The sequence below is a fragment of the Halichoeres trimaculatus genome, unplaced genomic scaffold (genome assembly GCF_033239565.1).
Source record: "Halichoeres trimaculatus isolate MK-OKI-2021-1 unplaced genomic scaffold, fHalTri1.1 fHalTri1_scaffold_22, whole genome shotgun sequence".
NCBI classification, from domain to species: Eukaryota; Metazoa; Chordata; class Actinopteri; order Labriformes; family Labridae; genus Halichoeres; species Halichoeres trimaculatus.
In genome coordinates, this window is record NW_027437200.1 from 5,349,886 (window position 1) to 5,369,359 (window position 19,474).

General features: G+C 40.7%; 3 protein-coding genes across 3 annotated transcripts; all 3 read right to left on the minus strand.

Moving 5' to 3' along the window:
* Nucleotides 1-774: 774 nt before the first annotated feature.
* Nucleotides 775-5,618, minus strand: LOC141784480 (uncharacterized). The gene is made up of 5 exons (XM_074662317.1): nucleotides 5,552-5,618; nucleotides 4,764-5,444; nucleotides 4,346-4,471; nucleotides 1,383-1,417; nucleotides 775-894 (listed from the first exon to the last, which is right to left on the minus strand). The coding sequence occupies exons 1-5, from the start codon at nucleotides 5,616-5,618 to the stop codon at nucleotides 775-777; spliced, it is 1,029 nt and encodes a 342-aa protein (XP_074518418.1).
* Nucleotides 5,619-8,864: 3,246 nt separating this feature from the next.
* On the minus strand, nucleotides 8,865-13,114 carry LOC141811334 (uncharacterized). The gene is made up of 5 exons (XM_074699357.1): nucleotides 13,060-13,114; nucleotides 12,266-12,964; nucleotides 12,062-12,170; nucleotides 9,363-9,393; nucleotides 8,865-8,987 (listed from the first exon to the last, which is right to left on the minus strand). The coding sequence occupies exons 1-5, from the start codon at nucleotides 13,112-13,114 to the stop codon at nucleotides 8,865-8,867; spliced, it is 1,017 nt and encodes a 338-aa protein (XP_074555458.1).
* A 4,908-nt stretch (nucleotides 13,115-18,022) lies between these two features.
* Nucleotides 18,023-19,474, minus strand: LOC141784481 (uncharacterized). Its single transcript, XM_074662318.1, has 5 exons — nucleotides 19,429-19,474; nucleotides 18,631-19,329; nucleotides 18,375-18,494; nucleotides 18,265-18,293; nucleotides 18,023-18,148 (listed from the first exon to the last, which is right to left on the minus strand). The coding sequence occupies exons 1-5, from the start codon at nucleotides 19,469-19,471 to the stop codon at nucleotides 18,023-18,025; spliced, it is 1,017 nt and encodes a 338-aa protein (XP_074518419.1). The 5' UTR covers nucleotides 19,472-19,474.

Sequence of the window (19,474 nt, forward strand, 5' to 3'; positions counted from 1 at the left end):
GTGCATTTCCTGTTTGAACTTATAGCTGTTTTTTATTGCCCGTGTGCCTCATCAGGTGAAACATGGTGTATGTTTATCACAAACAACTTTGGAACAAAGATAACAGGGACATTTATTTTTAAAACATTTAATATTTCTATGTAGTCACGCAAGAAAACACCAGGCTGTAAACATGTTTATTTCTTGGCTTTTATATTTTAATTTTGGCTTGGTGTGTTTGTGGTTTTTTGTTCTTCCGGGGCCAGCCTCGAGCAGACGCTCAGCGGCCTGCAGATTCTAACACTTGGCCTCGCCTTCCTCCTCCTCCTCCTCCTCCTCCTCCTCACCATTATGGTGATCAAATAAAAAATCCTGAGCCTTACTTGTAGTTTATCAACCCGCCGTGACACTGCCACACAATAAACCGTGGGCAAGGCCTCAGAATCAGATCACTGTAGTTACCAAAGCCACGAGAAAAGTGAGTTTTATTGAAACCATCATTATTGAAACTGCATTTCCACTGCACCATGACCTCATACACTTTCCTTTCCTTATAACTTGCTGTTCTTAAGGTCAAATACAGTTTAAGGTTTGAAGTAAGCCCACTGACAAAAAGAGCTCAGGCCTTATTTTAATACAATAGATAAGCAGTTTTATTGATTCATGGCTCTTAAATAACCACAGTTAGTCCAGTCTCTTAATTTATCTGTTTGTATGGAAAAGAAAATCTTCCGGTAAAAGAAGTAGGGTGTATAAATATACAAAGGGAAAAAATAAATACATGATTCCATTTTTTCACTGCCTGACTCTGGAGTACACACATTCACTCCTGGTGTTGTCCCTGTGTGCTCTCGGTCTGTTGGCCCTGGGGTCCCTCAGAGCAGCGTAGTGGAGGTTGTCTGCCTCTTGATAACCCTGGTAAAGGAAACAAATCTGATGTGTGAGCTTGGTAAAAACAGACTTCCACCCTCTGAGGATTTCAATGTATCCTTCAATGTAACTCAAGGCTAATGTGCAAAACAAGGTTTCAGGAAAACTGGGGTTATAAGTAGATGAGTTTTGCCTTTTTAGAGTGGTGGCTCAGAATTTGACTTAGGGTCCATTCATTTTTTACGATGATTTAAAAAAATATATTTATCAAAACACCACCTTTTGGAAGTTAAAATCTTGGAGTGTCTGAGTCTCATCTGCCAATTTCTGTAACTTTTGGCTTTGCAGTTTTAGCAGACCCAACATTTTAAGGAAGTCAGAGAGATTAGATTAGATAGGTGTAAAGGTAACGGTCACTTTACTCAGCGTTGCTTCTCGACCTTTAGATAAACTGTGATACTGCACATGTAAGACTATCAATGAAGCTAATCCAGGTAAATTACATCAAGTTTGAGAAGATAGATTATATGTACCTCTGCAGCTGATGCATCAGACGCTCTTTGAGACTCTGTCATGAAACAAAAAAAGGTATATGAGCAGGAGTATTGATCGTCAATGTGAAGCAGAAGCAAAAACAGACAACCACAACTTTTTTCAAAGATTTGTTTCCAGTTTGTTTACCATTTCTCAGGGCTCTGTTTTGATTTTTGATTGACAATGGAAATTAAACTGAACCATCGCAGCAGTCTGTCATGTTCAGCTTTTTTTTTTTTCATTGAGACCAGACACACAGGGACATAGAAATACAAAATTCTTGACTCAAAGGAACACAAGGTAAATCCACAAAAGACAGATTTAAACACAAGGGAAGTAAAACAAAAAGAGCAACACAACACAGTAAAATCTAATCTGTCTTCCAGTCACACCCTGGACTGGTCTCCACTCACTCACAGGGCTGACACAGAGACAGACAGCTTTCCACGCACCTACGCGCAATTTAGAATCACCACTGCTGTTCAGCGCCAATATAATTACATCATCTATCAAATTTGTTTCTACATAGTCCCAAAGCTCAGAGTGTCAGGGATTTGTGAGGCCTGAGGAGGCTGAGGTCAAAGTTCAAGAAGGCAGGGAGCGACAGTGATGATTTTGACGGCTATTTTGTTTTTAGTTTTAGTGCTTTGGTGTAAATACCTGCTAATTTTAGACACGATAGTCTTTTTGACCTTTATGGCCTTAGTCTAGTTTTAGTCCATAAACATTTTAGTTAGAATGTTTTCTCTTTAGATTAATTCAGTTCAGAGATTGGTATTGGGGTCAAACCAAGTGTTAAAATCTGCAGCTTTTAACTCCCTGAACACTTTTGCTGGTGACATCTCTTTGTGTTATAATTCAGCCTGGATTCTCCTTTAAGTATAAATCTGCTGCAGCTACAAACGGATAAAAGTGAAAGTACAGGAGAATGATCCTTGCTCCAAGTCAAGCAAAAAGAAAACACTCTTTCTGTGGACACCATGGCTCTATTTTTGAATGATAAGCTTTAAAAACACTGCTGTGTTTTAACGGTGGTTAAATGCAGCTTCAGTGGCGGGCACATCTTGAGCAGACAGTTTCAATGACTGTGTAATCACCACACGCCTTGTTAGAGCGTCTGCATCAAAGACTTGAAATGTAACGAAGCCAATGTAATTGAAAATAAATAAAACAAAAGAAATAATAATAATAATAATAATAATAATAATAATAATAATAATAATAATAATAATAATAATAATAATAATAACAATAATAATAATAATAATAACAATAATAATAATAATAATAACCAAAATGAAATAACTGGTTTAAACTAACAAAAATAGCTGAGCCTGAAATGTAATATAAAAAACTGTAATAAAACCCAAAAATGTAACAAGTTGTTTAATGTTAATGAACAATATTTTTGTCATCACAATTCAAGTCGATGTTACACACTGCTAAAAAAAAAAAAACAAAGCTGAAATCTCATCAAGTGTTTTTGTCTTATTTTCAGTAGAAAATGTCTTTTTAGACTTAATATGAGCCGCATTTACCTGACCAGTCCAGAAAAATGTTGTTTCAAGTTATTGAAGGACGAAAATGACCTCTGAATGTAAGAGAATGTATGAAGACATAATTCTTGTTTCAAGCAAATTTTCGAGCGAATTTTTCTTTGTTCCATTGGCAGATTTTTTTCTCTTGTTACAAACAATTCAGACCTTATTTCTTGTCTTTATATAACTTAAAAGAAGACGTTTTTTTGGACTGATAAGTTGTTTGTGGCTCATACATAATATAATAAGGCCATTTTTACTTAGAATAAGACAAAAACACTTGATAAGATTTCATTTTTTTGCACTATGGGTCTTCGTTGCATATAGGGCTCTAAATACACCTGTAACAAAAATGCATTCCTTTTATTTATTTTTTTTGACAAATTAACAGAAAAAGTTCCTGCACACTGGCCAACTTCCAGAAAGAAGAACTCTAGTACAATGTTATAGATCGAAACATTGTGGTAAAGTTCTTCTTTCTGGAAGTTGGCCAGTGCGCAGGATCTTTCTTCTGTTAATTTGGACTTAACTGTCTCTTCTGACGCACTTGCCCATGGCGTGGATGTGCAAAGTTTTTCACTGTTTCTGATTTTGATAGATGTGGGGATGGGTGCTGAATTAAGTACTTTTATAGGTACCGACTGAATTCTGTCAGAAGTACCGGGTACCGATTCACGTACAATCAAAAGGTACCATGTTTAGGTACCTAAATCCATCCTTGTGACTGAGGGAAGAGTGGAAGAGTGGGAGATTTTCCATGCTGAACATGAACACAGCATTGGAAGGTTATATATTAAAGAATAAATATGTTTAATTGTAAACATTTTATATTTTATTATTAAACAAACTGATATATTTCTTTTTCAAACTCAAAAATGTACAGAAAATCTTTACAGTTGAGTACTGGTACTGATTGCCAGGTACCAGGCATCGGTACCGTATCGTTTCAAATGAGAAAGGTACCCATCCCTAGACAGATGGGACACACGTCAGGCAAAGTTCCTGAGGTTGATCTTGCTCATTTTCGTCACGTCAGAAACAATACTTTATCAGAGATTTTAGCATCAGTGAAATATTTCAGCTCTTTATTGTCATAATTTTGGGTAACGAAACGAAGACTGGTCCAAGGGGAAGCTGTTTGGACAAGCTCTGAGCTCATATGTCAGTCAGCTTCAGTAACTGCACTATGGCTTACATATCCAACTGAAGCAGCCAAAAAAGCAGCGGACTGAAAAGTCAACATTTACAGATGTGTATGCAGGGACGACGCATACTTAGAGGCAACATGCTGCAGAGAGCAGAGAAACTGAGATACTGACAGGTTACAGGCAGCACGTGGTTAGCAAGCGAGTGCTCAGCAGAGGTGACAAAGAGATGAGTTCTCTCTAACATGAAGATGCAGATCAAGAATCAGTATCACTTACCTGCACATTGGCAGCCTCCTTTATTCATTCTATAAACTGTGATGGTCAGGATAACAGCCAGGATGATGGTGAACGCCAGACCTCCGCTCAAGATCAACACCAGAGAGTCAAGAGAGTTTTTCTCATCTGTACACGGCAAGACATTGGTTAAACAGTTTAGTTGTTACCAGATTGTTACAGATTCTTTAAATTTGTTGGTGTAAATGTGTAAAAATGTGCTGAACTTGGTTTAATGTAATAAAAAAAAATATTTCTGCTGCAGGGCTAAACCCTCAGACTGCACAGATGTATTTTTTTCTACTCTTATGATAAGTCAGGCTTTTCCCAGATCTTTTAACCCTCCCAATGCACTAAGGCAATGTTTGTAACTTTTGCTTGCACAGCAATCATTTTTAGTCTTTCAAACATCTGTACTTACCTGACAAGTTTGATTTGGATTCATTTCCAAACAGAATATGTCCACATGCTGAAACAGCACAGTACAAATTCCTGGCATGAGAAGAGTTCAGGGACTCCACTGGCAAACTGTAGACACAAGTATTTGTCTCAGGTTTCCTCTCACACTGGTCGTCCCTGTCTCCCTGTGTGTAAACCAGTGCTGGTTTGGACTCCTCAGAGCTTCTGACCCAGTAAACACTGTGCTCTCCGTCACAGCTCCCAGCGCTCACTGCACAGTTCAGGGTCTCAGAGCTTCTTGCCTGGTGGACGGTCGTTGGGATGATCCATCCTGAGCCTTTCACAGTGAGAGTAGTTCCCTCCGCAAATTGGAAGTTGTATGCGTAGCTACTCACACAGTAATAGGTGGCAGAATCTGACGGACGCACGTTTGTGATCATTAAGTGATTGATAGAACCATTAACTATTAGTTTGAGGCGTGAATCATTCTCAAACTCCTCACTGAAAGTGCCCTGTGTATCATGTTTGTAGAAGCTCGAGACGAGCCTCGGCTTTTGTCCCAGGGATTGCTTGTACCAGTAGAGCATAGCTGCTACATTTCCTTCGAAGAAACATCGTAATGTCACACTTTCCCCAACATTAGCTGATACAAAACTCTCCTCTTGGCGCACGAATGAGATCAATCTGTCACGATTTGTCAAGGCTAGAAAGAAAAAAGACAGAAGTTACACATTAAAGCCATAAAAAGTTTCTCTTTGGGGCTGAAAATGCTCAGTGAACGTTTTTTTAAGAGCAAAAGTTCATCCTGACAAAACAGCTTACCTGTTCTCCACCAGCACAGACACATGAGGCACAAGAAGAGCTTCAGAGATGTCATCTTGATCTAAATATCTTGATGAATGTGAAGCAGCGTCCCTGGTCCTCTACTCTAACAGAAGGGACTGCTTGTGATTGGCTGAGGAGATGTCCTCTTTTGCCCTCCTCCTTTGCCCTGTTTTGGTTCTTGCAAAGTCACATTAGCTGCACAGTTAGTCCCCCAAGCCTGATGGTTAAAAACCCAATGAGCCACAGTTTTCTTGAATTGAATGACGATGTTTTCGACAGGAAAAAGTGAACTAACTGTCTGAAGAATGATGGTTCTGGTCTCCCTTTGCTCTCTCTTGTCTTGATGGTTACTCTTTGCACTAGTGGAAAGTCTTGTTTCAGTGACATGACAGTACAGGGGCTTAAAGAGTGGGTGATTTTTTTTTTTTTTTTTGCTCTGTCTTTTATGTATCACACTTTTTGATCTTTATTTACCACAGCTCTTGTGGCTTCTATTTGTATCTATCTGTGCAGACACCCCTACACACAAATATAAGCAGAATGAAGCAGGTGTCAAACAGAGCTTAAGGCCAGGATGTTCCCCAGAGCCCTGAATCTTTTTTTACAATCACTTCAACGTTCATCGCCTAATTTGCATAATGAACCATTTGAATGTTACTGCTATGGACTCTGTAGGAGAGAGGAAAATAATTGTGGGAGAGACAGAAAGCGTGTAAAACAACAGCGCAAATACGTTAACAACTTCAAATGAACTATCTTCTGTTGATTATCCTTTTTTTACTAATGTCCCGGGCTTGGGACTGGCAAAAGCGACCCAAAACAGACACACACATGTATTATTCATTTTCATGCAGTCCCCTGCTCTGGCTGTAGCTGGGAGGGAGAATGACCTGTCTGCCTGTGACTGATTGTGAACGGGGAGGCTTTTACATCAGGGTCTCCAAACTCCAGCAAAGTCACTAGATGTGCAGCTGGTTACTAACAAATTGTTAGGCACCGACCTGTTGGTTGTTGCTGCCTGTTACAGCAGATATCTCTTCTTTGTCTGTGTCTTGTTATTTTTTCGTCTCTTTTTCGTCATCTTTGTATTTGGAGTGGATCATTACTAGTGCTGCACGATTTGGGGAAAAGGTGCGATTTGCGATTAGGTGGACAATATTGCGATTGCGATTGTGCTTGCGATTTAATAAAAAGAGTTGTGTCATGATGAGTCTGCGGACTTGCTTGGTTATCATGGAGAAAAATCTGAATTGCATGTGCTGACATTGCGATTGCGGTTGCGATTGTGATAATCGTGCAGCCCTAATTATTACTTTGTAAACTGGTTTTGTGGCTACAGTGATATTTTTACTACTTTTTCTCCTGTGTTTGTCTGGAGATCCTACATGTAACCATGGCTGCATTGTTTACATGTAAGATTAGCAGTCAGCAGCCTGTAGCATGTCAATGCTAACTGGTGCAAGGCCTGATGTTTCCCCACAAGGTGAGGAGAAGGAGGTGAGGACAACTTGCTGGTTCTCAGGTGTGAGCTAAGAAGTGACGACATGGACCTGTCCGTCCATCCATCGTTATTGGGAACTTAAGATCTCTCTCCAATAAGATGGACAAGCTAGCCGTGCTAATCCAGCAACAGAGGGAATACCAGAGGGCAGAGTAGCATCATGCTATTCAGACATGGCTAACAGAGCTAACACCGGACACCAACGCCACATTGGAAGAGCTTCACCTGCTGTGAGCAGACAGGATCCAGGACACAGAGACTGAACAGACTGCTGGGGAGGCTCAGTCCTGGACCCTGTGGAGGTGGAGACTGGCTGGGCTGGAGAGTGGTGGACAAGCTGTCATCATTTGCACTTTCTATACACTTTCTTACTTTTGTTTTCTTGATTGCGTCTGTGACTCCTGAATTTTCCTTTGGGGATAAATAAAGCATTTTCTATTCTATTCTATTCTATTCTATTCTATTCTAAAGGGGTCTGAAAAGTCACTAAGTTAGCAACACTGCATACTAACGCAAAGACCTACGCATGTAGCTGATGTGCACCTCCTCCAAAACACCAGGGCGTCGAAATGATTCAGACTACAAGCCCTGTGACTAGATGTGACTAGATGTGCTTCCTGTATTTACTGCTGACATCTCTTCTCTATCCTTCCTTGTAATAGTTGCTTGATGATAACAGCAACAGCAACATGTATGACAGCCACTATGTCATTGGGTTAATGCAGAAGTATAAACCAGCCTAAATATAAGAACTCATAATGAAGCTAGCTCAGAGTCGATGGATAATCATGTTCCATCTCATACGTATCTTTGACAGGAAATCCTTTGAAAACAAGATGATTCATCTCAAGTGTTTTTCCCGTTAAGAAAAAAAATAGAAACTGAAACCAGATGGCACAGGGAGTTATACAACCCATCAATATGACCTTATCTGACTCACATCACTGGGATCAGGAACAATTTGGGGTTCTGTGTCTTGCTTGAGGACACTTCGGCATGTGACCTAAAGACATCTAGGCTTAGTGTTCGGCCTCCATAAAGGCGGTGCTAATCACTGAGTAGATGTTCAGATAACCAAATGGTTTCATAAATCTCTAATTTGACAAACAGAAATTATCTGGAATTCTCAAAAGCAGTTAAGTTAATTTCCTGGACAATAATGTCAGCACCTGATCCCGTTGGGTTTCATCTTGTTGTAAAATAAGCCCACTGGAAGGTGAGCCATGTGTGTGTTGTATGACAGTGTTATGACATATGTTCAAGACGAAAAAAAGCTTTGGTCTGGTTCATATTGGAGTGGTGTGACCACAGGTGGGGAATCGCGCTGCAGGTGGCTCAATCATGCATGAGTACGGTTTGGTCAGTTTCGACCACAGTGACCACACCCTAATGCTGGAGGTAACCTGCAAACTCCTGCAAAATGAGGATGAGACCAACCAGCAAACAGAAGTCAAAGCATACTGTGAGTGAAAAGACCTGCAGTACCTTGAGTGTCTACTGGATGCTAGCTGCAAAAGCTAGGGCTCAGTATGACAAAGCCCATTTCTAATGAAAAATTAAGCATTGTTATGTAACCCTGTGTGACATGATGTACAGTGGTGTAACATATTTTTACACCCTGCAAAGTCTACAGTGTACACTGCAGGAGGAGGAAAAAATCTCTGCGTGACCAAACAAGTTAACATCTGAAAATAAATTCATGTTTCTGAAAAAAATAAACACAATTTTTTGGGTGAGAGACACTTTTATTTTAACACACTCTTCATCCATGGTATGAACAAATGAACATGTTTGGCTCTACTGCCTCACACTGGAATAGACACATTCATTCGGGACATCCTCTCTGTGTCTCACAGACCTGCTGGTGGCCCTTTGCACCTTCAAAGCAGCATAATGAATGCTGTCTGGATCTTGGTTTTCCTGCAGTCATAAAAAATAAAATCATGATAGTACAACCCTTAGGCAATAACTACAATACAACTTCAATGTTATGACAGTACATGCATACGGATTACTTATTTGCCAGCAGCAAAACCATTTCTTACACACAGAGTTATAAATGCTACCTATATATATATATATATATATATATATATATATATATATATATATATATATATATATATATATATATAAAGTGAAGAATACAAAATAACATTTGGTCCTTAATTGAAAGAGATGGCAACTTGCCAGTAACCACTTATTCTTGATAAGCATTACACTGACATAATCGAGGATCCATGAGTTCTTTCTGTATAAATCCAAATCATGAAGATAGAAATGAATGGTGCTTACCCCTGTGTTTTCAGTTGAGGCAGGTGAAGATCTAGGATCTGCTTTAAAAAAAAAAAAAAAAAACTATCAAACCTCACTTTTCATACGAATGATGAAATAAAAACCTGTACTTAAGTTAATTGATTCTACTGTAATGACCTAAATATAGGACAATCTCCACCTTTTTCAAGACCAAACCTCAGAAAAAGAGCTATAACCAAAATTTACTTTGTAACTATTTTTTTTAAATTGAAATTCTGAAACAATCATTGAAATAATGATAAGACTCTGCTTTCACTTTTGGCTTTAAATCCAATCACTAGGACCTTTGTTTTAAATGTAATTCTGAGGACAGCTCTCATAATGGTAATGCCTTTATTTTGTTTCTCAGTAACAACCTCATACATCCTCCTATCAGTTTCATCATAACTGTCGCTTTGAGGACCGCAACAAACTTTTTCTTTCGAGTTCACATTTGTCAGATGGTCTTTTTGGATGCACGATCTTCGTACATTACACTATGTAACTCCATGTTTTCATCTGCCTGGCAGCTGTTTAACGTCTGCTGCTTTGACTGATGTTATCTTAAAATCAGCTTCACAACTCCGCCTCAGTTGTCTGTTAACTTGCCCAACTTTTGATCCACTTTTCTCAGGACAGCAAGCACGCCTCTTCAGTTCTCATCTCCTGTCATTGCGTCTCTGCTGTGACTGACAGATCACCACAGCCACCGTGAGGTCACTGGCCTTACAAAAAGCTGATGGTCTCACCTGTTGTGGTCATGTGGTGACCCTAGACAGCTATCAGGATTTCACAAACTGCTGATTTACAGGGATTTTCACACACAACCATCTCTAGGGTTTACAGAGAAACCAGTGAGAAGCAGCTCTCTGGGATTAAACATCTTGTTGATGCCAGAGGTCTCAGGAGAATGGACAGACTGGTTGGAGCTAATAGAAAGGCAACAGTAACTCAAATAACCACTGGTTACAACCGAGGTCTGCAGAAGAGCATCTCTGAACACACAACACGTCCAACCTTGAGGCAGATGGGCTACAGCAGCAGAAGACCACACCGGGTGACCCTCCTGTCAGCTAAAGTCATGTCTACACGTAGCCATGTATCAGGGAAACTGCATATAGTATATTTTTATACATTTTAGCCTGTCATCCATATCAAATCACAGTTTTGCTTTACCAAAAAAATGGGTACTGGAAACTCTGGCCCAAGAGAAGATTTGAGAAAACTCCAGTTTTATGTGTACATCTGGAAATTGAGCTTTGGTTCTCAAATGTCACTGCTGAATGACAAGGATTTGTTCTGATTGTCTGGCATGGGTTTCATGTCTGAAAAACACAATAACGGCAAATATGGATTTGGCATACTTCCAGCTCCTGGTGCTGGTGGATGGATATATTTTTAAAAATAGTGGGGGGGGGGGGGGGGGGGGGGGTATTTTCTTGGCTCACTTTGGTCCCCTTAGAACCAACTGAGCATGGTTTAAAGTCCACAGCCTACCTGAGTATTGTTGCTGACCATGTCCATCCCTTTATGAGCACAGTGTATTCTTCTTCTGGCGGCTACTTCCAGAAGGATAACGCTCCATGTCATAAAGCTAAGATTTATATATATATATATATATATATATATATATATATATATATATATATATATATATATATATATATATATATATATATATTCCTACCTATGGGGTATGCCATCTTATACCGTCTATGATAATACTGGTATAATTTTTTGGATGATATAAATGTGTCACTTCCTTATTATTACAATGCAGAAGCGCAATGACGCATGATGCTCCCTGCTTTGTACAAATCAACAATGGGCGAGAGCGAAAGTAGTGCGGCAGCATCAACTTCATCCTCACATGAGGATTTAGTGTCTAAAAGAAGAGCTACCTCAGTGATGTTGAGGTGGTTTGGCTGAACAAAGATCAGACATGCAGCAAATGTGCTGGGGAACTCTTACCGTGCGGGGTGGCAACACCACAAACATGTTCCACCACCTACAGCTGAAACATTATCAGTGGAATTTTTGCCTCTACGATGGATGTGTAGTGGAGCCCAATGTCCAAACCCTTTAACAGCATTACCCCTAATTTACCCATAAAACGTGAGTGTTGCTCAGCACAGTACTGCAGATTTCGGGTGAGCGCCAGTGGATGCATCTCTTGAGCGCTGCAAAGCACAGCACAGCACAGGGCAGGGCGGGGCAGCGCCCATAGCAGTTGGATAATGAGATCACAAGATCACAGGAGAACCACATGTTTCTGCAGGAATCCCACCCATGACAACGTACTTTCATGGTTATTTATTAGCATGTTTAGCTTAACTGGCTCTCCCTAAACTTCAGCCCCTTCAGTCCATGCCTTCTCCTTTCTGTTGGTGTCCTCATAGAAAGAACGTGTTGTGTTGTATAGAGTTATGAAGTTTAACTTTTCCTCCTCCAAAACGTCAGATTTCCTCTGGATCTGATCTACTTACTATGTTTACATTTCAAGCTTGTGTAGTAGTAAATGGTTGGAAAAGTGGCTTCCATACTGTGTGTGCAGTTAAAAATGCTGTTATTTAGAAGCAGCAAACACTCATAACAAGTTGTTCGTTTTTTCGTCATAAGTATCGTTATCGCAAATTTCCTTAAAATATTGTGATATAATTTTGAGGCTATATCGCCCACCCCTGATCCTACCTGTATGCTGGCAGTACTTTTGTTTGTACAAAGCGTAGACCAGCAAAATGACCAGTGAGGTGGTGAATACCAAAGCCCCGATCAAGAAATGCACCAAGGCAAAAGAGTCACTTTCATCTGCAGATTTAAAACAAAGTAGATTAAATATAGTCTTGGAATTTTAAACAGGCAAAAATCATTGAAGATGTTTTTAACAAATAAATGCTACCTACTCTTTTTATCCAGCTTTTTGTCTTGTCCAAACAGTATTTGTCCACATGAGGCGACAGCACAGACAGCATGAGAAGACGAACTCTGGCTCTTCACCGGCAAGTTGTAGATGCAGGTGTGTGTTTGCTGGTTGGATTTCCTCTCACACTGATCATTCCTGCCTCCATGGGTGTAAATGAGTCCTGGTTGAGGTTCCTGAGAGTGTCTGAACCAGTAAACCCTGTGCTCTCCATCACACGTCCCAGTGTGGACTGTACAGTCCAGAGTCGTGGATCCTCCAGACTGGATGGTCTCAGATCCTGACGGATGGACTAAATACTGTGTGTTCAAGCCTGATCCCTTTACAATAACATTAACTCCATCTATAAATTCAAAATCATAGTCATAGCTGCCCGTACAGAAGTAGGTGGCAGAGTCTGACGGGTCTAAATTCAAAATTTTCAAGTGAAATTTACCGCTTCCTGCGTCTAGTTGGAAACGAGAAATGTCCTTAAACTCTTTTACAAAGACACCACTCTCATCATGACGATAGAAAGAAACCATGAGCTTTGGTTTATCCCCCAGACTTTGCCTGTACCAGTAAAACATAGTAGCAGTCTCATAATAGAAACACTCCAGAGTCACATTGTCACCAACATTAGCTTCAATAAATCCACTGACTTGACGTACATGAATGAAGGATTTCAGATCAGTCATCTGAGCTGAAAAGAGATGAAGGAGGAGCAGAATTAATTCAACCTGACTCATCATGCAGTGATATCTTTCAGTAAGTGCATGAAAAAAACAGATTACTCACCCAATCCTCTTAAGAACAGACAAGTCAAACACACAGCAAAGCTGAGGGCTGTCATGATCATACTGCTGCACTGACTCTGAGAATCTCAGCATGGTCTGCACTCTTACAGAGGATAGACTCTATGTGACTGGCCAATCAGAAGTACCCCCTGGTGTCATCAAGTGGAAACGATGGTCACATGTTCAGTTCTGCGTGGGGTGTACTTTAAAGACAGTGAATTAAAAAGGGTGAAAGTTGTCAGAGCACGTTCACAATGTTTCAGAGGTACAGAAAAAACACTTTACTTGTTTTAAAGGACTTATGCTGCTCTACAGAGAGCAGGCACCACGCAAACATGAAACTGAGAAAAAAGTTTTTTGGCTTGCCAGACAGAGATGAGAGTGGATGCATTCATGTGATGTCTTTTCTTAAAGGCATTCAATCTTGCTGTGACCTTTGACCTCAACAATACAGATAGATCCCTTTTGCAAGCAAAGGATCTTTTTTTTTTCAAACAGAGCCATGTATTATCATGACTTTATAATAATAATAATAATAATAATAATAATAATAATAATAATAATAATAATTATTATTATTATTATTATTATTATTATTATTATTATTATCATCGTTGTTGTTGTTATTTTTATTATTATTAATATGCTAGCAACAAGCAACCCCAATTGTTGTCAGTTGATTAAAACATTTATTTATCTCAGAGTAGCCAATGTCGCATGCCCACTGTCTTGGTGATCTTGGGAAACCTGTTTCTGTACATGTATGGCAGTGTTGTTTCTCTAAGGCTGAATTATGCTTGACGTGTCCGTGGGGCCCGTGTGGCTTCATACGCATGAATGGCGTCATTTTCGCACCTAAGCCCTCTCGCGAGGTCCCTTTAACGCAGAAAGTTTCTGCGCTGTGCACACTCCAATTTTCTAACCTGCCAGATGGAGACGCCCGGACAAGATGACGAAAGAACGGGATCCCCTGGTAGTTGAAGTGCAGAAATACGGGCATCTGTATGACTCTTTACACAGAGATCACTGTGATAACCGAGCGGTAAATAATTCATGGTGTGAAATTGCAGCCTTCTCGACAGAGAAGAGGAATCTGTTAAAAGAAAAATCTCCAGGACAGATATGTCATAAACGAAGGCAAACTGCTTCGACTCTTGTTTAGTGCTCTGGTAGATGTATGTTTGTGATACACCGCCCCCTGCAGTTTTGGAATAGACACCAACAGACACCATGCGGATCTCCTGCGTCTCAATTCCATATATCATGTTCGTGTGGAGAGCATAACACAGCCTTTACTGTCAAACAAAGCTTAACCCCAGTAACAGCATGAAACAATTTGGCTTGCTTTTATGTCTGCATTACAAAGTTGCTGAAAATCTGCATTTTTGTCTTCTTCTCTTGAAACAGAACATATCTGCACCAACTGACTTTGTCAGGAGATGAACCAGATGTCCCAAAGCTGAGTTCCAGTTTTAACTCCATTTTGACCAATTGTGTAGTTACTACACTCTGAACTCGTGGGGCAATCAGCGAGCAGTGGCACCTTCCTAACCCATGGTTAGGTAAGGTTTAAGGTTATAGCTTGAAAACCATCTATATGGACATATATGATAATAAATAAATTTGGTCAAAGATAAGGGCGCCGCCAGGGATTTTGGGCCCCCCAGGGTCCTTTCTGGGGCCCCTGTCAATGCCTCCAGCTGTGATTGCGTGAACACACCTGTAGCAAAACGTGTCTAGATGGAAGAGACTTGAGAGCCCTGTACCAGATTTGACATTTTAGCACAAGCTAATCACGGGTATTTGACACATACCTGGTTAGCAGAAAGCTCTTTGGCCCGTGCTGCTCTCCAGGTTCCTGAAAGCGAGTAAAAGTCAATCCAAGCTTCCCTGTCCTTTAGTTAAAAGTATGATCTGTTTGGCGTTAATTTTCACTTTGGTTATATTTTTCTTTCTCCGTGCTTTCTACAGTATTGTAGCCGCTCAGGATAGCCTCTTCCACTCACTAACCAACATGCTAAGTCACTTGCGCACTGCACTGTGATTGCTGATGTAGCCAAGCCTATTCTCCATCAAGAAACATTCTGATACAACCAAAGCATCAACATACAGGCAGAGGAGAGGGTTGAAAGCAGACACTGACACTGACACTGACACAGATGCACATGTATGAGCCCCAGAAGTGATGATTGAGCAGGATTATTCCTGTGGAAGTTGACATTTGATTTTATAAGAAAATCAGGCAGACTCTACCTTTAAAGATTTGTATGTAATGTATTTTGGCATGCTGATGAATATGTCTTGTATTTTATGGGGTTACTGGTTATTGTTTTATCAGTTCTTCACAACACAGTGCTTTTAATTTAACCACCAAAGAGCCTCAATAAACAGCTCACTTCCTCTTTTAGCCTTAATCTATTTACAGTAGTTTTCTAGTAATCCTTGAAGCGTCACAGTAAAACTGCAGAGCATGCATGAAAACCCTGTAGATACTTCCTGATTGAACCACAGACAAACTCAACAGAGGAGCTGAAAAGTACAAGACCCGATTGTTCAGCCTGCTGACTGTACAGCCACAAACAAACAGACACCTTTGAGCTCTAGAAAACAAAAACAGCATTTACAGAACACACTGTGGCTTTTATTTTGGACAGATGCATTGAAGCTACATGCTATATACTTATAGCAGGATTTGTTAGCCTGTTTGTGTTTCTGAGACTGCTGCTGATCCAAGGTGTCTTCTTTTTTGCTCTCGACAAAGGCGGACGCTTTTCTTCCAGCTCCCTCCTCCCTATCTGTCCTGCTTGCTCTTGGTCTGTCTCTGTCTGAACTATCAGAGCCTCTCTTTGTATCCTATCCAAAACCTAAAACCATGGATTTGATCAGCTGGTCTCTCAACACAATTGATCGAATTTTCTCAACGAGAAAACTGGAAGTGGAGCCCGCCTGCCCCAGTGGAATGTTTGCACCAGGGTATACGATTGACACCTGGGATACTTGGAGGACCATATGCCAGTTGCTCAGCTCTGTCGAGGATGTTGAAGATTTCTACATATTTGGAATTATGACAACAGGCTTTCCGCTGTTTGGAGTTGGCGGTTTCCTTATTTATGGCAAACTTCAGAAGATGCAGGCAGCACTTTTGGCAATTGACAAGCTGCCGGTCCCTGAGGGATTGTGCAGGGCTGTCAACACTCAGACTCAAGCGATATGTGAACTTAATCACAGGCAGGATGTCATTCCTGGACTTCTTCGCAGGACGGATAATAACCTGGAGAAGTTGTCAGCTCGGCTTGGCTGTAATGGGCCACTGAATTAGGTCTTTTGGCATGCCACAGAGTTGACCAGTTGGGACTTTAAGGCAGACAAAAAATTTCAGTGTGTCTGCCTGACCCAAACAATGTTTATCTCTCTTCCGGCTCCCCCGCGTCAGCCTTGGTAGGCTGATAACACTCTACTCTCCTGGATGGTATGCATACAGATGCTCATCCCCTCCTCTCCCCCACCTTCCACCTGCGAACTTGTCTCGGGGTCAGAACTCTCGAGGTCGTCTCAACGGCCACCATCAGATGACACAAACATTGTCGAGTCTAAGTGGGGATGAAGTCCATGGGCTTACACATACACACACATGAAGTCACATGGCACACACAGCCTCAGACTCAACTCCTTCTTTGGCTCCGTTACAGTCCAGCTGCAGGGGTTGGTGCACGCGTGCCCGAGAAAGGCTGCGTGCACACCCCTCTGTGGCTGAGCAGTGACATTTGTGCAAGTCTTTGAGTTTATAATTGCTGTTTTCATGTGCTTCTTTGCTGAGGAGTTGTTGTTTTTTTTCTCAATCTCTGTGTTCCCCAATGTTTGTCTTCGCATATGTCTTGGAAGGGATGTAACTGAAATGAAATTTCCCTTTCCCAGGGGATCAATAAGGTATTCTGATTCTTATTAAACTGATGAAGTAACATCCCAATCACATCCCAGCAGTGTGTTCGTGTGTATGCATATTTGTAGTCAGTGCTTAAGTGTTGCCATATATATTGAAAACACAGAAAGAAAAAAAAAAAAGATTCTTGGGAAATTAATTTGAAAACCTTTCATGTTTGGGTCTTGACTGTAGGGTTTCTGACACATCCAATGACTCTTTTAACAACTACCAGCTCACCAGCCTTTTGTCTTATCTTGACCTCTGAGAATGGGATCTACTTCTTGAAGCAGCAGTGGTTTGGTCTTGTCTTAATAGAAGGAACTTTCTGTTTAATCTGAGAACTGTAATTCACTGAAATATTAGGGAACTGAAAATACTGAGAAGCAAAAGTTAATGAACCAACTCTTTCTGGTTGAGTCTGGTTTCCACATGAGCTTACAGTTAAATCTAGACGGCTGGACCTGCAGGTATGTCAAATATCCAAGTTATTCTATGTGTATAGCCTTACTGTAATGATAAAACCTGTTGCTCAGAGGTGTTTTTCTGCTGTGTGCACCGCTTGCTTGTGCATCAAAGACGTGCTGTTTGTTTCACACAGCTCTGTGAGAAAGACTCCGCAGAGGTGACAAAGGTTGTGGCCTGTGAGCTGCAGGCCAGTCTTCCTGTGTTTGAGCTCACCTAGGACTTGTGTTTCCACCGATGGAAACTTAGAGGCTTGAGTTCACGCCACCTTCACCACAAGAGTGAGCGCTGTCTGGTGAGAAACGGCTGTAGACTGAAAGACACAGTCTGAGTTTGCGTAGCTTGAACGAGAAGGTATTTATAGAACACACAGGGGCTTTTAATGAGCATGTTTTTCCTTTATTTGTACCCAGTATCAAACTGTATGTAGAGACGTGCAATCCTTCTTTTAATTTCTTACACTAAAGCAACATGTAATACAGAAGAAACCTTCAAAACATTAAAAAATGACATTTTCTTTAAATGCAAGCTTTTCAGAGGAACTACAAAGCAGATAAGAGGTATATAGAGAGACTAATCTTCACTCCTTCCTGCTCTTTAATCTTGAGTACACACAGTCTGTGTCCATGCTCCTCTCCGGACGATGCCGCTCACTGCTTCCTTTCACACTCAGAGCAGCATAATGGAGACTATCAGCATCCTGGCTCTGGTGATGAGAGAATAACAAAGTTAAATCATATCAGAATCATCATATGAGAAAAGAGCTCTTTGAAGGTCATATTTGTGTAGTTTTTGGCCTTATCACACTGCTGTGTTACCCACCAAAGCGTCACATGTTGTAGAAACAGCGCCTGCAAATCAAAGCAGATTCATGATCGAGCCAGGCTGTTACAAAAAAAAAAAGTAGAACAAATTGATTTTGTAAATTTTACCTTCACACACAGAGTTTGACTCTGTTTTCAGCTTGTACATGATGGAAGCCAAAACAAGAAGCACAATGATGGCAACTGCCAGTGCAACACTCAGGCAAGAGACCAGGACTTCAGTTAAACCTCGGAACAAGAAGTGAAGACAAAATAAAGCCATTGATCCAATTTCTGTGTCCAAGTATGTTGAGATGCAGGAAGTGTGTTTTTTGAGGGTGTGAACAATATTTTTTTTTTGACCCTTGTGTCAGCCATCACCTACCTTCAATCTGCACCTTTGTTCCATTTCCAAACACAGTTTCCCCACAGGAAGCGAGAGCACAGTAATACATCCCAGCATCAGAGACATTCACTGACTTTATAGCAAGATTCAAAGTACAGTTCCTCTTATTATAAGACTCTGGATCCGTCCTGCACTGTCCTTTGCTGTGGTACATAACTGCAGACTGAGCAACACTGTGTCTGAACCAGTAGAAGCTCTGCTCCCCCTCGCACGGTTCAGAGTAAACCGTACAGCTCAGATTCACAGAGTCTCCCACCCGGAGACGCTCCAACGCTGGCTGATTGATGACAGGTTTCATGCTAGACGAAGATGATTTGACGTGAAGAAAGACTCCTGCTCCAAATTCAATCGCATTGAATTCCAAAATCCCGCAGTAATACGTCGCTGAATCTGACAATTTAATCTTTTCGATGATAAGAAGGTCTGTGCTTTCTTCTTTTTTTACTACAACTTGAAACCTGTCTTCATACGCAGGGTAGACGCTGGCATTTTTGTTGAGCATCATCCGAGTTGATATAATGTCAGGTTTGCTGCCCAAGCTCTGCTTATACCAAGAAATGAAATTTGCAGTATCGCTCCTGTACTTGCACGGAAAACTAACACTTTGACCAACCAGAGCTGTTTCAACCCCACTGTCCTGGTGAATACTTGAGTCCCCGTCCTGTGCCGCAGCTCGAGCTGCAAAGCAATAAAAACATAATGATGTCTGGCTTCGTAAAACTCATTAAAACACATCAAGAAAAAAGAATCAGTGAAAAAAAAAATTGAAATACTTACCAATCTCGCTGAGAAGAACAATAAGAATGTAAAGAGGCTTCATGGC